The sequence below is a fragment of the Vipera ursinii genome, assembly GCF_947247035.1.
Source record: "Vipera ursinii genome assembly, chromosome: 1".
Lineage (NCBI taxonomy): Eukaryota > Metazoa > Chordata > Lepidosauria > Squamata > Viperidae > Vipera > Vipera ursinii.
Window position 1 is genome coordinate 88,009,746 of NC_139512.1, and position 17,543 is coordinate 88,027,288.

Consider the following 17,543-nt stretch of genomic DNA (forward strand, 5'->3'; position numbering starts at 1 on the left):
TCGAAGACAGAGGGTCGGAGCGCCTCACCGCTTGTAAGTAGCGGAGAAGCCCTCCCGGAGGTCGATACGGCCCTCTGATCTTACACCTGCTGCCATTCCCTATCGTCGTGGGAATTGGCAATCCCACGACCCGCTCCAGAGCTCCGGAGATGACCGACCCCGGCTCCCCCTCAACGCGATCTGTCCTGGGCCTGGCCTGAACAACAGTTGGCGGATTACCCCCCGTCTCCAACCAACCACAACCCTCCCCCCTCCCTAACCCTACAAAAAATTTGGCTAAAAAAGTAATCAGGGGCCTCTTATTAAATTTATATCTTAGGCCCCTGTTCCTGCCCGGCCATCTCTCAGGGTCCCAGCAATTGGGCCCGTCATCAAGAGGCAGATTAAAAGGTAAGGCGGGTCGCACCCAGGATGGGGGGGCATCCCTGAGGGCGAGTAAAACCGTGCTGGAGTACCTCAGAACCATGATAATAATTGGGTAATACAGCAAAAACAGACCTAGATCAAAATAAATAAAATGGGAGGATCTTAAAATGGAAGGAGAATATCCAGACTGCAGACCCAGCTCCTCTGCCACTAGAGCTGGGTAACCCCGGGACAATCCCCATTCTCTCACAACGGTCAGAACCGGGGAGCAGCCTGAGATATACAGCCAGGGAGAGAGATACCGCCTAGAGCTCTCACCTCTAAGACGGAACAGATGGAAACTCTTAACTCTTAACCACTCTCTCAGAGTGGTTATACACCCGGCACCTTCCAAAACCCAAGGGGAAAGGAAAAAAGGGAGGACAATAGGGCAAACCAGTCAGCGAGGTGGATTAGGGTAAAAACCCATAAAGTCACAGAGTGGTAAGAGAAGCTCCGGTTTCAGGTTCCTTTTCACGTCATGGAAGGGACCAGGTGACAATTGACCGATAGGGAGAGAGCCAGGGCCCCATAGTACTTCAGTGGGGCTCAAAAGATATGGTCCAGTCAGCTATAATAGTCCATGCCTCCAAATGTCCAGGCATAGAAGTCCATACTCCACCACCCAGCCATAGTCACCGTACCAAAACGGTCGCGGCACTCCAACTCCCTCACCGCCAACCGTCCCAGACGCCAACCAGGGCCATCTTCACCACTCCATCTTAAAACGCTGACGCTGCTCCAAGCCGTAGTTCAAAATAATAGTCGTAAATCAACCAGCATCCGGCTCCTCAAGCAACTGGAAAGTTCTCCCCAAAGTCGCCAAGCTCCGTCGAGTTATTCCGGGCTCCGCAAGACTCCACCAGGCTCCCGTAACAGCATAGCCGCAGCCAGAGTCAGCAGGTTGGCGGGGTGCGGGGTGCGGGTCTCCCAAGATCTTCCAAGACCTCCACCACACTTCTCTAGGCTTCACTGGGTTCCCGCAGCTCCGACAACCAGCCGGTCGGTGTTGTACAAAACAAGGCTCTACCGAGTTCTTCCTCGTTCTTCCAGAGCCTCCGGAGGCCTCCATTTGGCTTCGTTGAGCTCCGGCGGCCCGACAATCAGCTGAGCTCCCGCGGCCCAACAATCAGCTGGTCGGCGCCGCAGAGCACAGCACGGGGCTCAGCTAGTTCTTCCGGGCCTGCACGGCTCTCCCAAACCTCCGAAACTCCAGACTTAGAGAGCCGACGGCAAACAGCACAGCCACTCCCTCTGGCTTCGTTGAGCTCCCGCGGCCCTGACAAACAGCTGGTCGGCGCCGCAGAGCATAGTCAGCTGGTCAGCGCCGCAAAGCACAGCACGGGGCTCAGCCAGTTCTTCCGGGCCTGCACGGCTCTCCCAAACTCCTCCGAACAGCCGGGGCCCTCCGAAAAGCCAGACAAGCAGCACAGCAGCTCCAGGAGTAACTACCAGAAGCTTTCCTCGACCCTAATCCAGACCCCCGACACAGAGAGAATGACATTCCTTTGGGGCTCCCAGGGTCGCTAAAATTGCCAGAGCTCCTCGCGGAGCTCAGCCAAGCACGTCCACCATTTTGGGCATGCGCAAGTTGAGCTGTGAATCCAGGAGGACACCCAAGTTGCGAGCCCTTTCTGAGGGGGGCAATACTTCCCCCCCCATCAAAAGAGAAAGAACTTGTTGGACAATATGAGATGCCGGTATCTACAGCCACTCGGTCTTGGAGGGGGTGAGCCTGAGCCTGTTCCTTCCCATCCAGACCCGCACTGCCTCCAGGCACCGGGACATCACGTCAAGGGCATCACTGGGTTGGCTCAGGGTGGAGATGAACAACTGGGTATCATCCGCATATTGGTGATACCTCACCCCAAAGCCACAGATGATCTCACCCAGAAGCTTCATGTAGATGTTAAACAGGATGGGGGAGAGAACCGACCCCTGAGGAACCCCATAAGTGAGGGGCCTCGGGGTAGATCTCTGTCCCCCTGCCAATACAAACTACGAGCGGCCCGAGAGGTAGGAGGAGAACCACCGTAAAACCGTGCCTCCCACTCCCAACCCCTTGAGCCATCACAACAGGATACCATGGTCGATGGTATCAAAAGCCACTGAGAGGTCAAGTAGGACCAGGACAGAGGAACAGCCACTGTCCCGGGCCCACCAGAGATCATCCACCAGTGCGACCAATGCTGTTTCCATGCTGTAGCCGGGTCTGAAACTGGATTGGTATGGGTCCAGATAGTCCGCTTCCTCCAGTAATTGCAGGAACTGATGGACCACCACGCTCTCAACAACCTTCGCTACAAAGTGAAGGTTGGAGACAGGATGGTAGTTATTCAATGAGGCCGGGTTCAGGGCAGGCTTCTTGAGGAGGGGCCTCACCACTGCCTCTTTCAAGGTGGAGGGTAAGACACCCTCTGTCAAAGAAGCATTGATCACTGCCTGGAGCCAGCCCACTGTCACCTCCCAGGCAGCTGAAACCAGCCAGGAGGGACATGGGTCCAATAAACAAGTGGTAGCACTCAGTTTACACATGATCCTGTCCACATCATCCAGAGTCACAGGGTCAAACTCACCCCAAATGGTGTGATCAAGGCCTGCCCTCTCCACTCCGCCGGATTCTGCTCAGTCGGAGTTCAAGCCAGTCCGGATCTGAGTGATTTTGTCCTGCAGATACTATACAAATTCCTCAGCCCTACCCTGCAAGGGGTCATCCCTTGGTCCCTGGTTAAACAGGGAATGGGTCACTCTAAACAGGGTGGCTGGGTGGTTATCTGCGGACACAATGACAGCGGAAAAGTAAACACGCCTTGCCGCTTCCATCGCCACTAGGTAAGACTTAAGATAGGTTCTTAGCTGTGTTTGATCAGATTCGGATCTGCTGGACCTCCAACAGCTCTCTACGCATCTTTTCTGGTGCTTCATCTCTTGGAGCCCCTCAGTAAACCAGGGGGCCACCCGGGGTCTGCGCTGGGTCAGAAGCCGCAAAGACACAACTCGATCCAAGGCCCCAGCAGCCACTGTTTCCCAGGCTTCTACTAGGCCCTTGGCAGAGTCGTGGGCAAGGGAAGCAGGAAATGTCCCAAGCTCCATCTGGAACCTTTCAGGGTCCATCAGGCGCCTGGGGCAGAACCACCTGGTCAGTTCCACCTCCCAGTGGCGGGGGGTGGCGAACTGAAAGTCTAGCCAGAGAAGGAAGTGATCGGACCATGACAGGGGTTGGATGGTTAAATCCCCCCTACCCAGATCATTAATCCACTGTCCAGAGATAAAAACCAGGTTGAGTGTGTGCCCTCCATTATGGGTCGGGCCCTGAATTATTTGAGTCAGGTCCATGGCCAACATGGAAGCCATGAACTCCTGGGCCAACTCAGATGCCTCACCCACGGAAGGTAGATTGAAGTCCCCCAGAACTATAAGCCTGGGGAACTCAATCATCAACCTGGACAAGTTGTCGAGAAGCTTGGGCAGAGCTGATGACACGCAGCTGGGAGACAGGTACGTGATCAATAGGCCCAACTGAACTCCAGGACCCCACTTCAAAAGGAGAGACTCACACCCGCCTATCTGAGGGACAGTGGTCTCTCTCGGACAAAGACTCTCCCTAATAATAACTGCCACCCCCCTGCCCCTACCCTGGGCTCGCGGCTGGTGAAACACCCAGAAACCTGGTGGGCATAATTCCGAGAGAGGGACACCCCACTCTTGGCCCAACTAGGTCTCCGTGATGCAAGCCAGTTTGACACCCCTGATATAAAATATGGGAATTGTTCTGTTCCCCCACCCTCAAGGTACAAACAAACAGACAAGCAGGTACTAAGCAAAAGGGTTAAGTCTTTATACCACAATATAATTGCTGTCCAATAAAGTTTTGGCAGCAAGCTACCCACAGTCAGCCAAAAATAAGCTAGTTATCTCAAACGTTCGCTGACATGAGGTAACTGCCAACAAGTAAGTCCAAGAAAATCCAGGCAAACAAACCAAAATCAGAGATGAAGAAGCGTAGTCACAAAATCCAGACCAGGGTTCACACAGGTAGAGAAATTCGACAGATGTGACCAGAAGCAGTGTTGAATTAAATTGTTTGTCACAAAGTTCTGAGAGCAGCCACACCCCCTTTTGTACCTTATGGGGTGTGGCTCAATGACTCAGCTACTCCCTGGCCCTCCTACTCATCCTAAGTTGCTGCAAACACTTGGCCCTGTGTCTTTCTTGAGGGTCTAGCCACGAGTCATCTTCACTAGACTGTATTTGCTGCAGCTGCTCGAGCTCTGTCCCAGCCTGGCCCCCAGCCTGGTTACTCCCAGGCTGCTCCTGTCGGCCTTCAGATGGAGACGGAGGCCTTGTCAGAGGGGAGGGTCCCGGAGAAGGAGGCCTTGCCAGTTTCTCCCCATCATCCTCAGAGTCCTCTTCCTCGGTTAGGACAGGCGTGGGGGTCGGGGCCACAACAGGAATATAGTGCATTACTATCATATACGCTTATTTTTTTACCTTATTCTTTATCTGAGGTAGCCAAAAGAAATTTGATAGGGCATCAAACAATTGGATTATATGTGAGAAAAGTTATGTCCATTCTAATAAAATCCTTGTTTCATTGAAAATAAGTCTTACTAACCTATCCATGATTTAATGTGCAGAGAGAACCAGTTTGGTGTAGTGACTAAAGTGCTGCTCTACAAACCAGGAAACTCTGAGTTCTAGTCCTTTTTGAGACATGAAAGTCAGTTGGGTGATTTTGGGCCAATCGCTCTCTCTCAGCCCAGCCCACCTCACAGGGTTGTTGTGGGACAAATAGGAAGTGGGGGCTTTCAGCACTGCCTTGAGTTGACAAGGAAAAATAGCAAAAATTAGATAAATAAGATTGCAATCAGAATAGCTTGAAAGAAGAGGTTGGTTGTTAAATTCTTCCAATTTGGGGGGAGGTATTAACCTATGTCTAATTTGAGTGTCTCCTTTGGAGGACATGGACATAACCAGTTACAATATTCTTCACCAATGTGAAATAAGATTGTCTACCTATTTCCCAGAGCATGGAATTTGATTACTGTTATAATTAGCTTAAAATGATAAAGGGGTCATTGCACAATCAAATAACTTAAAGCAAAATTTAATCTAGTGGAAGCAATTGTAATAAAGATATAAGAATGACCTCATCAAAGTAAAGCCAAGTATAGGAAAATTACACTACAACCTTGACTGAGGTGTGAAGGATTCAGCTGTAATATTTGAAGAGGTCAAAAGCCTTGAATGTAGGGTTTTTCCAATAAGATTCACAATTTCGAAATTTCTAAGTGTATTTTAGGATTTATAAAATCATTATTAAATTACTCCATCACTGATATCCATGCCATGGGGTAAGCCAGAAAGGAAGAGAAAAAAAACATGTTGTAAATGTTTTATCTGCTCTTCAGCAATTCCTGTAGTATGAAAACTCAAATCAGCCAAAACATTTTTGTCATACAAGCGTAATTGTGAGAAACTGAATGTATTTTTAATAAAACGTCTATGATGTTTCACCTTTGATAGCTTGTACATCAAAATAGAAAATTAAAATCTAAATAAAATTACTTTTTTTCTGAAATCCATGAAACAAACTGTTTTAACTCCTTTACTTTTCATTTCAGGGCCCCAAAGGGAAGGGGTAATAATCATTGCTGCCTATTGATTGCCACTCAAACTACAATTTAATTACCGTATATACTTGAGTATAAGCCGACTCGAGTATAAGCCGAGACCCTAATTTTACCCCAAAAACTGGAAAAAGTTATTGACTCGAGTATAAGCCGAGTATAAGTATAAGCTTGGCCCCTTCTTAGCAACATATCTATATTCTGTGCCACGACGAGCCGCTCGTTGACTCTGGCAGCCTCCCGGAGCTGGCTCAGGCCGCGGTTCGCAGGGTCCGCTCATCAGGCTGCCAGGCTTCCTGGCAGCACATCCCGCAGGGAAGGTCTGCTAGGGAGGTGGCAGTCAAGCGTTGTTTCCCTCCTCGTGCGTGTGTGTGTGTGTGTGTGTGTGTGTGTGTGTGTGAGACCTGCAGGAACGGCTGGTAGAGGTGGCGGCAGTCCGGCGTTTCCCCCCCTCATGCATGCGTGCGTGTGTCAGACCCGCAGGAATGGCTGGTAAGGAAGTGGCGTCCCCCCCTCCTGTGTGTCGGGCCCACGGGGCTTGACACACAGAGAAACGTAAATGCCAGACTGCCGCCACCTTTACTAGCCATTCCTGCGGGTCTGACACACACACACACACACACACACACTCACACGCACGAGGGGGAGAAACAACGCTGGACTGCCGCCACCTCTACCAGCTCTGCAAGGCTCTGCCGCTCCCTTCTCTCAGCAGCCTGGCCCGAACGAAGGGATAGTTCTTTTTTTTTGTTCATTGGAGTATAAGCCGAAGTGGATTTTTCAGCCCAAAAAGTGGGCTGAAAAATTCGGCTTATACTCAAGTATATACGGTACTCAAGGGAATTATTCTTAAAATTTAAAATGGTCTTGAGAGTAAATAATGGAAATAGTAGACTGGGATTCAGGAGGGAGCAGTTGTTTCACTTGACCTAAGCTCCTAGATCAGGGGTGTCAAACTGCTGTCCCGTGGGCTGGTTTCATCATACTGAAGCCATGCCCACCCCATTGCTGGCAATGCAAAAAGAGTTGCGATACCTCATGACACGTCACGGGAAGTGGTGAGTTGGACACCCATGTCCTAGGTGGTTAACAGGAGAACAGGTACCTGAAGAACTGTTGGCAAGATGATGGAAGCATGATCTTATGTGCTTGAGGCAGGTTCAAGTAGTTGTTCATGCAGTAGTTTTGGCTTTGTTAATGGAGTTGGTGTCTGCTAGCCTTTATCCAATGATTTGGGGTCAGATGTTGCCAATATACTAAAATATTCAGGTGTGTGTGTGTGTGTGTGTGTGTCTAAGTAAGAAGAATGGATTCAAATTTGACTGTAGTAAGATCAAATGGCTTTGGGTGTTTGGACCTCCTGGAACTGGAGACTTTCTATGTTTAGTTCCAATATCTAAGGAGTTGCCACAAAGAATTCTAGTCTCCAAAGCATCTGAAGGCAGGAAAAGTACTAACAGATGTAAACTAATCAAGGAGAGAAGCAACTTAGAACTAAGGAGAAATTTCCTAACAGTTAGAACAATTAATCAGTGGAACAACTTACCTCCAAAAGTTGTAAGTATGCCAACACTGGAGGTTTTAAGAAGAGATTGAACAACCATTTATATGAAATGGTATAGGGTTTCCTGCCTGAGCAAAGTGTTGGACTAGAAGACCTCCAAAGTCACTTCCAGCTCTGTTATTCTGTTAATTTTGTATGAGGTTACATGTCTACATTTGAGAATAGTGCACTATTGGTCCCTCCTCCCTCCCCCAGACTTGTCGTTTCTGCTTGAGGAGCACTTGGCAGGTGTGTCTGGAAAGGCCTTTGCACAGTTTCATTTTATGGAACTGCTCTTTGCTCACTTCATACATGGACTACTGCAATGAAGTTGGCCTTGAAGACCATTCAGAAACTGCAGCTGATTCAAAATACAGTGGCATGGGCAATAATGTTAACAGTGGTTACTGGTGGGCATCTGGGAGCAACTGAAAGTGCTGGTTATCTGTTCTAAAGCCCTCAATGCATAGAACCTGGCTTTCTAAACTTTCCTTTAATATCTGTTCATCCTGAATGGATTCTGTTAATGTATATTAATAGATGTGGGCATGACTCAGTAAAGTACATCAGATACTCAGAAGACACCAGCCTGAAGATGACGAGTGGGACCTCGTTGAAATGTCGCCAAGACACTATCAATCTTACATGGGAAAAGACCCAAATACGCCAAGACCTACATACCTGCACCCATGAAAATCTATGAAAACACACACACACGCACACACACACACACACACACACACACACAAATGTAACAGCTAATTAGAATTCCCTCAAATAAGCAGCCAGGATGAGGTTGAGGTACATTATAATTTTGATATTTAAATGGTTTGATGAATTCAAGAATAAAGTGGTAGTAGATCCTTCTATCACTGAGGGACCTAGGAAAAGCAAGGCTTATCAGTTTAGTATATATTGTAAGTAAGTGGCATGCTCCGGGGAAGAAAGTCTATGTGCCCTGTTAAATGTGTATATTAATCAGTAATATCTATTTTCAGATGCCTTAATATGAATAAATGAATTGCTTAAATGATAATTTAACAGTTAACTTTTTATTCCTTACAGACTTATTCAAAAGGAAATGCATTTCATTTTCCAGGTCATAATTTCTGTGCACAGGGGCACCAATGTGGTGAAAATTCAGAGTGCAGAAACTGGAACACACGGGCTACTTGTGAATGCAAAAGTGGTTATGTCTCTGTCCAAGGGGACCCTGCCTATTGTGAAGGTAAATAATATGCTCCTGAAAGTAGCTTGATTGTAATCTAGTGAGAAATACTTAGCTGAAACAAAGATCATGCAGAGTGTCTCATTATGAAGTTCAGTCTCCATGGCAGCACTGCCATATTGCCCACACTTGAATTTTTTTATTTAGAAAGTGCAGATGATCCAGAGAAAATTTTATTCTGAAGTTCCTAAGTGACAGATTTGCTTCTTAACATGCAAAAGTGCTATCTCCTGGTCTGTTTAGCTTTGTCATACAGGTGTCAAGGATGCTGCTTATTACACTGATAAGAAGAATAGCGTGCTTGAGAAATCAAATCAATGCCTTTTGAAAAATGATATAAGAATCATGTGTGACTTCATTGGATACCTTGGGAGATTTAAAGCCTATCGAAAGTTTCTCTGAATAATTTGTTTTTATGACTGAGATGTCCTTTTATGCATTCATGGAAAAATATTGAAATAAATAGTTTTGGCATTATAAGTTGCATACATGCAGGGCTAGCTCTGGGCTGAAACATGCAAAAAGGTACATATTTGTTTATTTGTTAAATTTCACCTATATAGCAACTCTTCTTCATTAACACCAACTCCATTCTCTTAATTGGATTCCAAAGACTAACTGGGTTCCCTGTTAGACATGTGCTTAAAGCATTTACTACTTTGCATCTGGTACAATGATACTCAATTATATGGTAGTGGGTTGCACTGAAATAGATTCTGTATGGTTTTATAGTATATGCAGCACATAGCATATCATCAGTTGTACTATTCTAGCACCATTTAAAAGCTAGCCTTTGCATATGGTTTAATCATTCCTCTGGAGTTTACAGTGACTTTAAGTTCAGTATAGGTACGTTTTTTCTGATTCTAGGTGGTATTGTTGGGCAAGACTTCTTTTTTTTGAAAAAAATGGTTTAATGTTAAGGCCCATGTGGAACTCACAAGTAAAGAGATTTGTGCCATGGAGGTAATGTGGATGTCAATGCTGTGACAATGGATGTCATCGCTCTGACAACTGAGAATCAGCAGCCATTTTACTTTTCCTTCTAACGTGCCTTTTCTATTCTTTTAGAATTCAGATGTAGAAGGGATGGGTGGGGTAAATGCTTGAGGGTTTAGCTCAGACATGTCAAACACAAGGCCTGGTGGCCGGATCCAGCCCGCAAAGTGGTTTCATGTGGTCCGCGAAGCCATCCTGGAAACAGTGAGGGAATGGCCCCCACTGCCTTGGCCGTGGCCCAGAGACCCTCCTTCTGCCAGAAACCCTCAGATCTGTCCCACTCCTGCCCAGGCCCCCATAGGCACCCTTGATATGAATGATGTAGAGCTGGCCACACCCACCCAGTAGGCCATATGCATTCTAGCCACACCCACCCAGTAGGCCACGCCCACCCAGGCATACCCATCCGCCCCCCTGAGGGCAACCGCAATGCTGATGTGGCCCTCAATGAAATTGAGTTTGACACCCCTGGTTTAGCTAGCCATAACGATGTAGAAGTGTGGGAACTCAAGGACATGGTTTGATAAGGTTTTGGCGGGCTGAGGAGCTGGCGAGAAAAGCCGTGTCTTGCGTTAATTGGGAAATGTGATTTATGACAGTGTTTGTGAGGTGGAAATTGCAACTTGTTACTTTGTTTCCTAATAAAATGTTCTTTAAGGAAGAATTCTTGCCTTGAAGTTCTTTTACCAATTTCACCTATCGGAACCATGACAGTGGTTCTCTATCAAAGCAAAGTACCACCTAATGCAGTTCCTTGCCCAAACCAGAAAGGTTTCTGTGCAGATGTTGCACTGGAACAAAAGTTTCCATACTTGGCAAGAGCAGACTGGAGAACAACTTGGAAGAAAAGCTGGCTCAAAAGAAATATAAGATCTCAGTTCGGACATCAACTTCAGATTAAAGATTAATCTTCAGACATTAAATTCAAATTAATTGAACTGCTTGAGGATATCCAGATTATTGTAATTCAGTTCATGATATGAGCATCTAAGCAATCCCGATATTCAGCACAATTTAAAGTCTAACAAGAGGCTTGAATTGCTGTGGTTATATAATTATTTATATTTTGCTGTACTGTAAATTGATAAAAACAAAATGAAATTATGGTCTTTGACCAACATGAAATAGAAATAACTCTGCTGTAAAAAATAAAAAAATATTATATGAATGATATGCATAGAGGCTTTAAATAACTATTTAAAGCAATTTAAAATATAATTTATAACATTTGATATTATAATTACCAATCAGAAATAGGACAAGGAGAACATTTTAGGTCTACAATACAAGTAGAATGAAGATTAATATTTACTATATATACCAACAGAAAAAATGGAACCTATTTGTGTCCTATATAAACTGACATGCTGCAGAATAAGATTTTGCAACACTATGTGTTATAAAAAAATTACTGTAAGAGAGAGAGAGAGAGAAAAAAAGACGTAAAATTGGTTTGAGTTGAGTGATCAGGCATTCCAGACAAAAGGGGAAAAATAAGGATATTACAAATATCTCTATAAACTGGTTATAAAGTGATTTTTTTCCCTTAGAAGCACTATGCCTTTTACTTTTTATATATTGTCAGAAGAAGCGTTCACTTTGCTGTATGCCACTTATTTGTAGTATTTATGAATTTCATCTTCATGGATCTTTTCATTTCTTATAAATGCTGTCTTTAAAATTGATTCTGAGCTTCTTTCTTTCCTTCGATAACTGAGATGACAAAGAGACACTTACCTGACAAGAAGTTAAAATGTACTGTGGAATAAGAAAAAAAAAAGAACTGTGGTTTGGTAGAAAGAGAGAGGGTGGGAGTGGGGAATCAGAATAATAGGAACTGCATAAACCTGCTATTTCCCATACTTTTGAGTAGTGGAAACCTATGGTTTTTCATACCTTTTTGAAATGAAAATGACCATTACCATGTGACTCTTGAGTAACAACCCTCAAATTATAATAGTAGCTCCTGCCATAGGAAAAGTGTATTCCTTAGCAATTGTAAGTCAGAAATTGCTCTATCAATTTTGCAAGAATTCTTTTCAAATTAATAAAAGACTGTAAAACTTTTTGGCAGCAGCTCAATACAGATTCAGAGTGACTGTGTATTTATTTCCTTCAACTATTTGTAGTTGTTAAATTTAATTTATTCGTGTCTATTTTCTTTGAAGCATACCGAATAAAGCTAGGGAAACTTCTTTCTTGGATTTTGTGGAATCTGACAAGAATTTAAGTGCTTTAGCTTAAAACTTTCACTGGCAGATATTGGCAGTTTTTGTGGAAGCGAAAATTGTAACACTTTGATTAGTATGCCAATTGCAGCTAACCTTTATGGGAAATGGCTGGGTAGAAAGCTGATTCTTATAGTTTGTGTTTTGCAATGGTAGCTCGGGTGTAGCTCGGGTGTAGGATGAGAGTGAAGGTTCGTTCTCTGAGCTTGTGGGTTGGTTTTAGAACATTTCATTACCAGGCTAGGTAACATCTTCAGCAGAGTTTAGGGGATGCCAGTGTCAGTGTTTATAAGGGCTTCAGGTGTGGGTGTGTCGAGTAAGGGTCTTGTGATGGGTCAGGTGTGAGTCATCAGTGAGTCTTGTGATGGGTCTTGTGATGGGGAGGTTACATCAGGTCAGGACCATTGGGAGGTGAACTGATGGTGGGGGAGAGGGGGCTTGTGTGGGTTGGTTGAGGGTTGGGGCTGTCTCTGGTTGGCTGTGCAGTTGATTTGGATTCTGAGGGGTTTGTAGGCTGGTTGTAGATCAATGTGTCTGTTGATGGAACTGCTTGTGGAGTGCCAGGCTTTGATGAACTCACGAGCATGGCGGGTGGTAGTGTGGCCTATGATTTTTGTGTTGCTCCAATCAAACTGGTGCTGTTTGGTGTCACAGTGGATAGAGATTAAAGATTTGGGATGGTGGCGTTTGACTGCCAGCCGGCGTTCGTGGATCCTAGTGTGTAATTGACATGATGTTTATCCAACATAGAATTGGTTGCAATGATTAAAGTTGCTTTTGTACATTACATTGTTTCTTTCATCCTTCTGTATCTTGTCTTTGGTTCTGGCTAATTCCTGGCAGAGTGTGGCTGTGGGTTTGTGGGCTATTGCTATCCCTAGGGGTTGGAGAATTCTAGCTGTCCTTTCTGACAGCCCTTTGGGGTATGGTAAGGGTAGTTTGTGTTTTTCAGAAAGGATTTACATTTGGAATTAATTGGCATAAAGTGAGGGGAAACCCCAAGCTGTAGAAATATTAATAAGAAAGATGTGTGATAATATTAATAGGATATAGTGTGATGGATGCTAGGTTGAAGAAAACTTTCTCTAGATATGTGATGGGATAAGTAACTCATTCCCAAAATATACTAACCAGAAGTGGATGAACCACTATGTCAATTGCCTGTAGTTCGGTTTGAGGCAATGGACAGGAATGTCTTTGGTTTTCCAAGTATTTTTCTTTTGAGTATGAAATCAGGCTGACCTTGTTTCTTATGTACTTCAGCATTCACACCATTTACCATGTTATTTCAGCATCATTTCTAGTGTTGTGCATAAGGTTTTTTGGTTACTTGGGAGATGCTAGATTTGAGGGATGGAGGAGCAGAGTAGATTGAAACAAAGCTGGAATATTGGACATAAATTCTTGGTTTGACCAATTGTTGCAATCCAGCCTCGCTAGGAAATGTGTGGAGGGAATTGTATTTGCCTTTCACACTGACTCAAGGGCACAGACAGCTCTTTTCTTAATATTTGCTATTTTCTGCTGCTACATTAAGGCCGGCGGTCTTTGCTCATTTTTCTTATTAGTGACTTATAGCATCTTCTGGAGTCATTCAATCACTGTTGTGCCAAAATAATAGCAATGCAGACAGGCTTTCTATCATATCAATGGTAGCCAGGTGATGCTATGAAGTTGTTATAAGTCAATGTGGAGAAATGACTTTAGCTTGTATGCTGCGTTTTCTCACAGTGTAATAGATACTTTCATAAAGTTAAAACATAAATCTCTCCATCAGTAGCTGCAAAAGAAACTACCATTTTTCTACCATTTAAATCAGAATTAATATTTCATTGAAAATTGGAGATTTCCTCATAAGGTTAGCCAGTGTCCAATGATGTAATGTTTACATTTCTGTTTTTACTGTAAAAGTGTGCTGCTAATTGCATATATATTACAAAAAATAATATATAACTTTGCTATTCTATATTCCTCCCAGCTGGTTCTTTTAATTCTCCTTGACTAGAATTCAAAATCAGAGAAGGAATATCTTCAGTGATAAAAGTTTTTGTTGAAGATAATCTATGATTTTGAAAAAAATGTCCTATTCCTATTCAAAATTGATGTCCTTTACATGCTCCACAGATGTCAAAACATTTAGTACAAGTTTTCAGTCGAAGTCCACCCATTCTAGTTGTTTCTTCAAAAACAACAATAAAAAGATATATTATTGCTTGTCCTAGGATTTTGATTGCTTATCAGATCCTCCCCATAACAGCTTCTGCAACACAGAGGTATTTTTTGAGCTAAACTCAACATCTGACAAAGATATCTATGTATTTTCCTTGGCAGCAATATAGAAGTAGTTTGGCACTGTATTCTTCAGAATGTCTTGGCAGTTCCCTATCTTATAGCTGGTAGTTCCTGAAGATCCCCTGTCCAAGAACTAAGCAGATCTGGATCTGTTTAGTTTTTGAGATCAGCCAAGCTCAGACATCTACCAAATAATAATCAATGCTAGAAATCTTTATGGTTATGAATGATGAATGATAATATAATTATCTATAAGCAGTTATTATTTAGAACCACCTGGAATATTTCAATGTGTTCCCCTCTTCAGGCCTTAAAATCATATTGTACTTTCTGTCTAGTTACTGATGATCTACCAGAAGCAGAAAACAGGTAAGTGCATGGTTCCCCTTGACCTGATTGAGTCATTATATTGATTTTTATACAAGCAGCATGCTTGCTTCTAACTGCCCTCTTTTTCAGCCATTTTTCAGATGATGCCACAGGTACCTTTGAAAGTATCAGGAGCATCAATTAATTACATACACATGCACACCTCCCCCCGTTGTAGCTTTAGGATGTAGTAGCAATATCTCTGCACCATTTTGTTATATTTTGTCCTAGTTCTCAATTGTACCTCTAAAGGACGCCTCTTATATAGTCTTTTTTTATCATCTTATGTACACAGTAAGATGCCTGGTCATATTCTGACAGATTGTTCCCAGAAGAAATACACACATAGCCATTCCAAACGATTCTGCAATTTTAACACATTTCAAGCTTCTTACTGTCCACATTCTTAATCTCCGCCCCGTGTATTTTGTCTCTATTCCTGCATATTTAAATTAGGCAAATATAAAGTTAGTTATATACAGATCATTGCCACAAGTTTTTTTTAAAGCATTATAAATAACATTCTGAAAAACATTTGGTCTTAGCCTGTAATTTTCATTTTAGCAGCATAGACAACATTCCTCTCTACTCTTTTATGGAGAAAAACAATCCTGTGGGTGGGGGGGGGGGACAGAGAGAGAATGAGAGAGAGAGAGAATGTATCTCTCTCTCTCTCTCTCTCCCTCTCTCTCTGTGTGTGTGTGTGTGTGAGTGTGTGTGTGTGTGTGTGAGAGAGAGAGAGAGAGAGAGAGAGAGAATAAGAGAGAGACAATGTCTACAATGTCTGTGTGTGTGTGTGTGTGAGAGAGAGAGAATGAGAGAGAGACAATGTCTACAATCTCTCTCTGTGTGTGTGTGTTAGAAAGAGAGAGAGAGAGAGAGAGAGAGAGAGAGAGAGAGAGAGAGAGAGAGAGAGAGAGAGAGAGAGAGAGACTCAACCTTACCCAGTTTATATCCATAATTGGGAAGGTGCTGAGGATAGATTTAGAATCTGAGTTTCCTTACTCATTGTCTTCACTATACAGGTGCATTTTCCCCCAGTATCTTATTCTATAAAATAAGTCTGACAGTGGATAGTCTAGACTGCTTTTATAGCTGTCCAGTGGATTTCTAACTAGATTCTAAGTGATAAAATTCATATTTTTTCTGCTTTCTTGGTGTTATTTTTATTTTTTATTTTTCCTTTTCTGTGACTGAACAAAGATTAGACAGAAATATTAGTTAATCTGAAAACAGTTTCTAATTATTGAGCTTTGGTTCCAGGTATCCAGGTTTGGGTATGGTTACAATAAGGAGTAATGGTATATTTGGGATTGTTTCTTCTCCTGTTCTTTTATCCATGCTTAGTGGAAAAGAGATGTAGGATTTACATTAGATGATTAGCAGAAAAACTCTTAGGGGCAAATGGTTTCTGATTGACTAGATTGGAATTGTTGTTTTCAAAGGTCAGTTAGTTATTATTATTTTTCTCTTTAATGTAAAAATAAAAGCAATAGTTCTGTTTATGCACTTAATATCTGTTCTTTAAATGCCTTGTTGGGTTATGTTTATAATCTTCTTGGAAGATTGTGAACAGAAATATTAAATTCACATTTAGAATTAAATGTTCTTAGTCAATAATGCAAAATTAATGGTTCTTTGTACATTTTTATTCCTTAAACTAACGCTCCATTCTGCTTAGTTGCACATTTAATTGGTAATAATTTTAATTATATTCTTACTTGGAAACTGAGTGATTGAGAAAATCGGATCACATTAACATATTTCTTCACTTCTGCATTAATCATTTCAACTGAAAAAAAATACTCTCATTCTGGTTGTAAATCAAATGAAAATATAAGAAGATTCTCGGTTTATAACTCAATTTTTAGTTAATTTGTCTGAAGCATTACACTGAGATTGTTTAATCATATCAGCTTTGAAATGGCTTGTATGATACGATTGCTTAATTGTTTTTTCCCCCCACAATAAATAATTTGAAGGAGCAAGTCAGCCAGGACATTTCTATTTCCTTTTATTCCAAGAAAAGGTGACTTTACATTTTTGCCAGATGTTCATTAGCATATCTAATCCATTATTTGTGCTTGTATTCCAACAATAAGTTTCTTTAAATGGGAATCTTTTCCAGTGGCTATCTTTTAAATGCCAATGATAGTAATTAAGTTTTTTTTCATATAAAATATTTGGTAAGCTACGTAGTTTTCTCTAGACCAGACATGTCAAACACAAGGCCCGGGGGCCAGATCCGGCCCACGAAGTGGTTTCATGTGGCCCGTGAAGCCATCCTGGAAACAGTGAGGGAACGGCCCCCACTGCCTTGGCTCTGGCCCAGAGACCCTCCTTCTGCCAGAGACCCTCAGATCTGTCCCACTCCTGCCCAGGCCCCCATAGGCACCCTTGATGCGAATGATGTAGAGCTGGCCATGCTCACCCAGTAGGCCATACGCACTCTAGCCACGCCCACCCAGTAGGCCACACCCACCCTGGCCATACCAACCCGGCCCCCTGAGGGCAACCGCAATGCTGATGCGGCCCTCAATGAAATTGAGTTTGACACCCCTGCTCTAGACCATGGTTTGCTGTGAAGTGTTTATTCCTTGGGGAAGTGCAGAGTCCCTGAAAGGTGTGAAGAATCTTTTAATTAAGTTACTACAATGAATCCCAAAATCTCCCCAAATTTTCATTATATGGTTTTCATTATTCAATTATATTAATTTTGAGTTTTGAACTTTTTAGAGGAGGGATGTACATTAAGTTTACAATAAAGGGAAGTGTGATGGCAAAAAAAAGTTTAGGAGTGAAATCTTGAATTATGCAGGCTATGTGAATATGATTGGGTTATTTTCTGT

General features: G+C 43.1%; 1 protein-coding gene across 1 annotated transcript in view; it reads left to right on the forward strand.

The window, feature by feature from the left end:
- NELL1 (neural EGFL like 1) overlaps positions 1-17,543 on the forward strand; it is a gene marked incomplete at both ends in the record, with an annotated part of 577,617 nt that overhangs the window by 257,229 nt on the left and 302,845 nt on the right. The window contains one exon of the mRNA XM_083355288.1: positions 8,678-8,806. Coding sequence (XP_083211414.1) covers positions 8,678-8,806 — 129 coding nt within the window. The remainder of the gene's footprint in view (positions 1-8,677; positions 8,807-17,543) is intronic.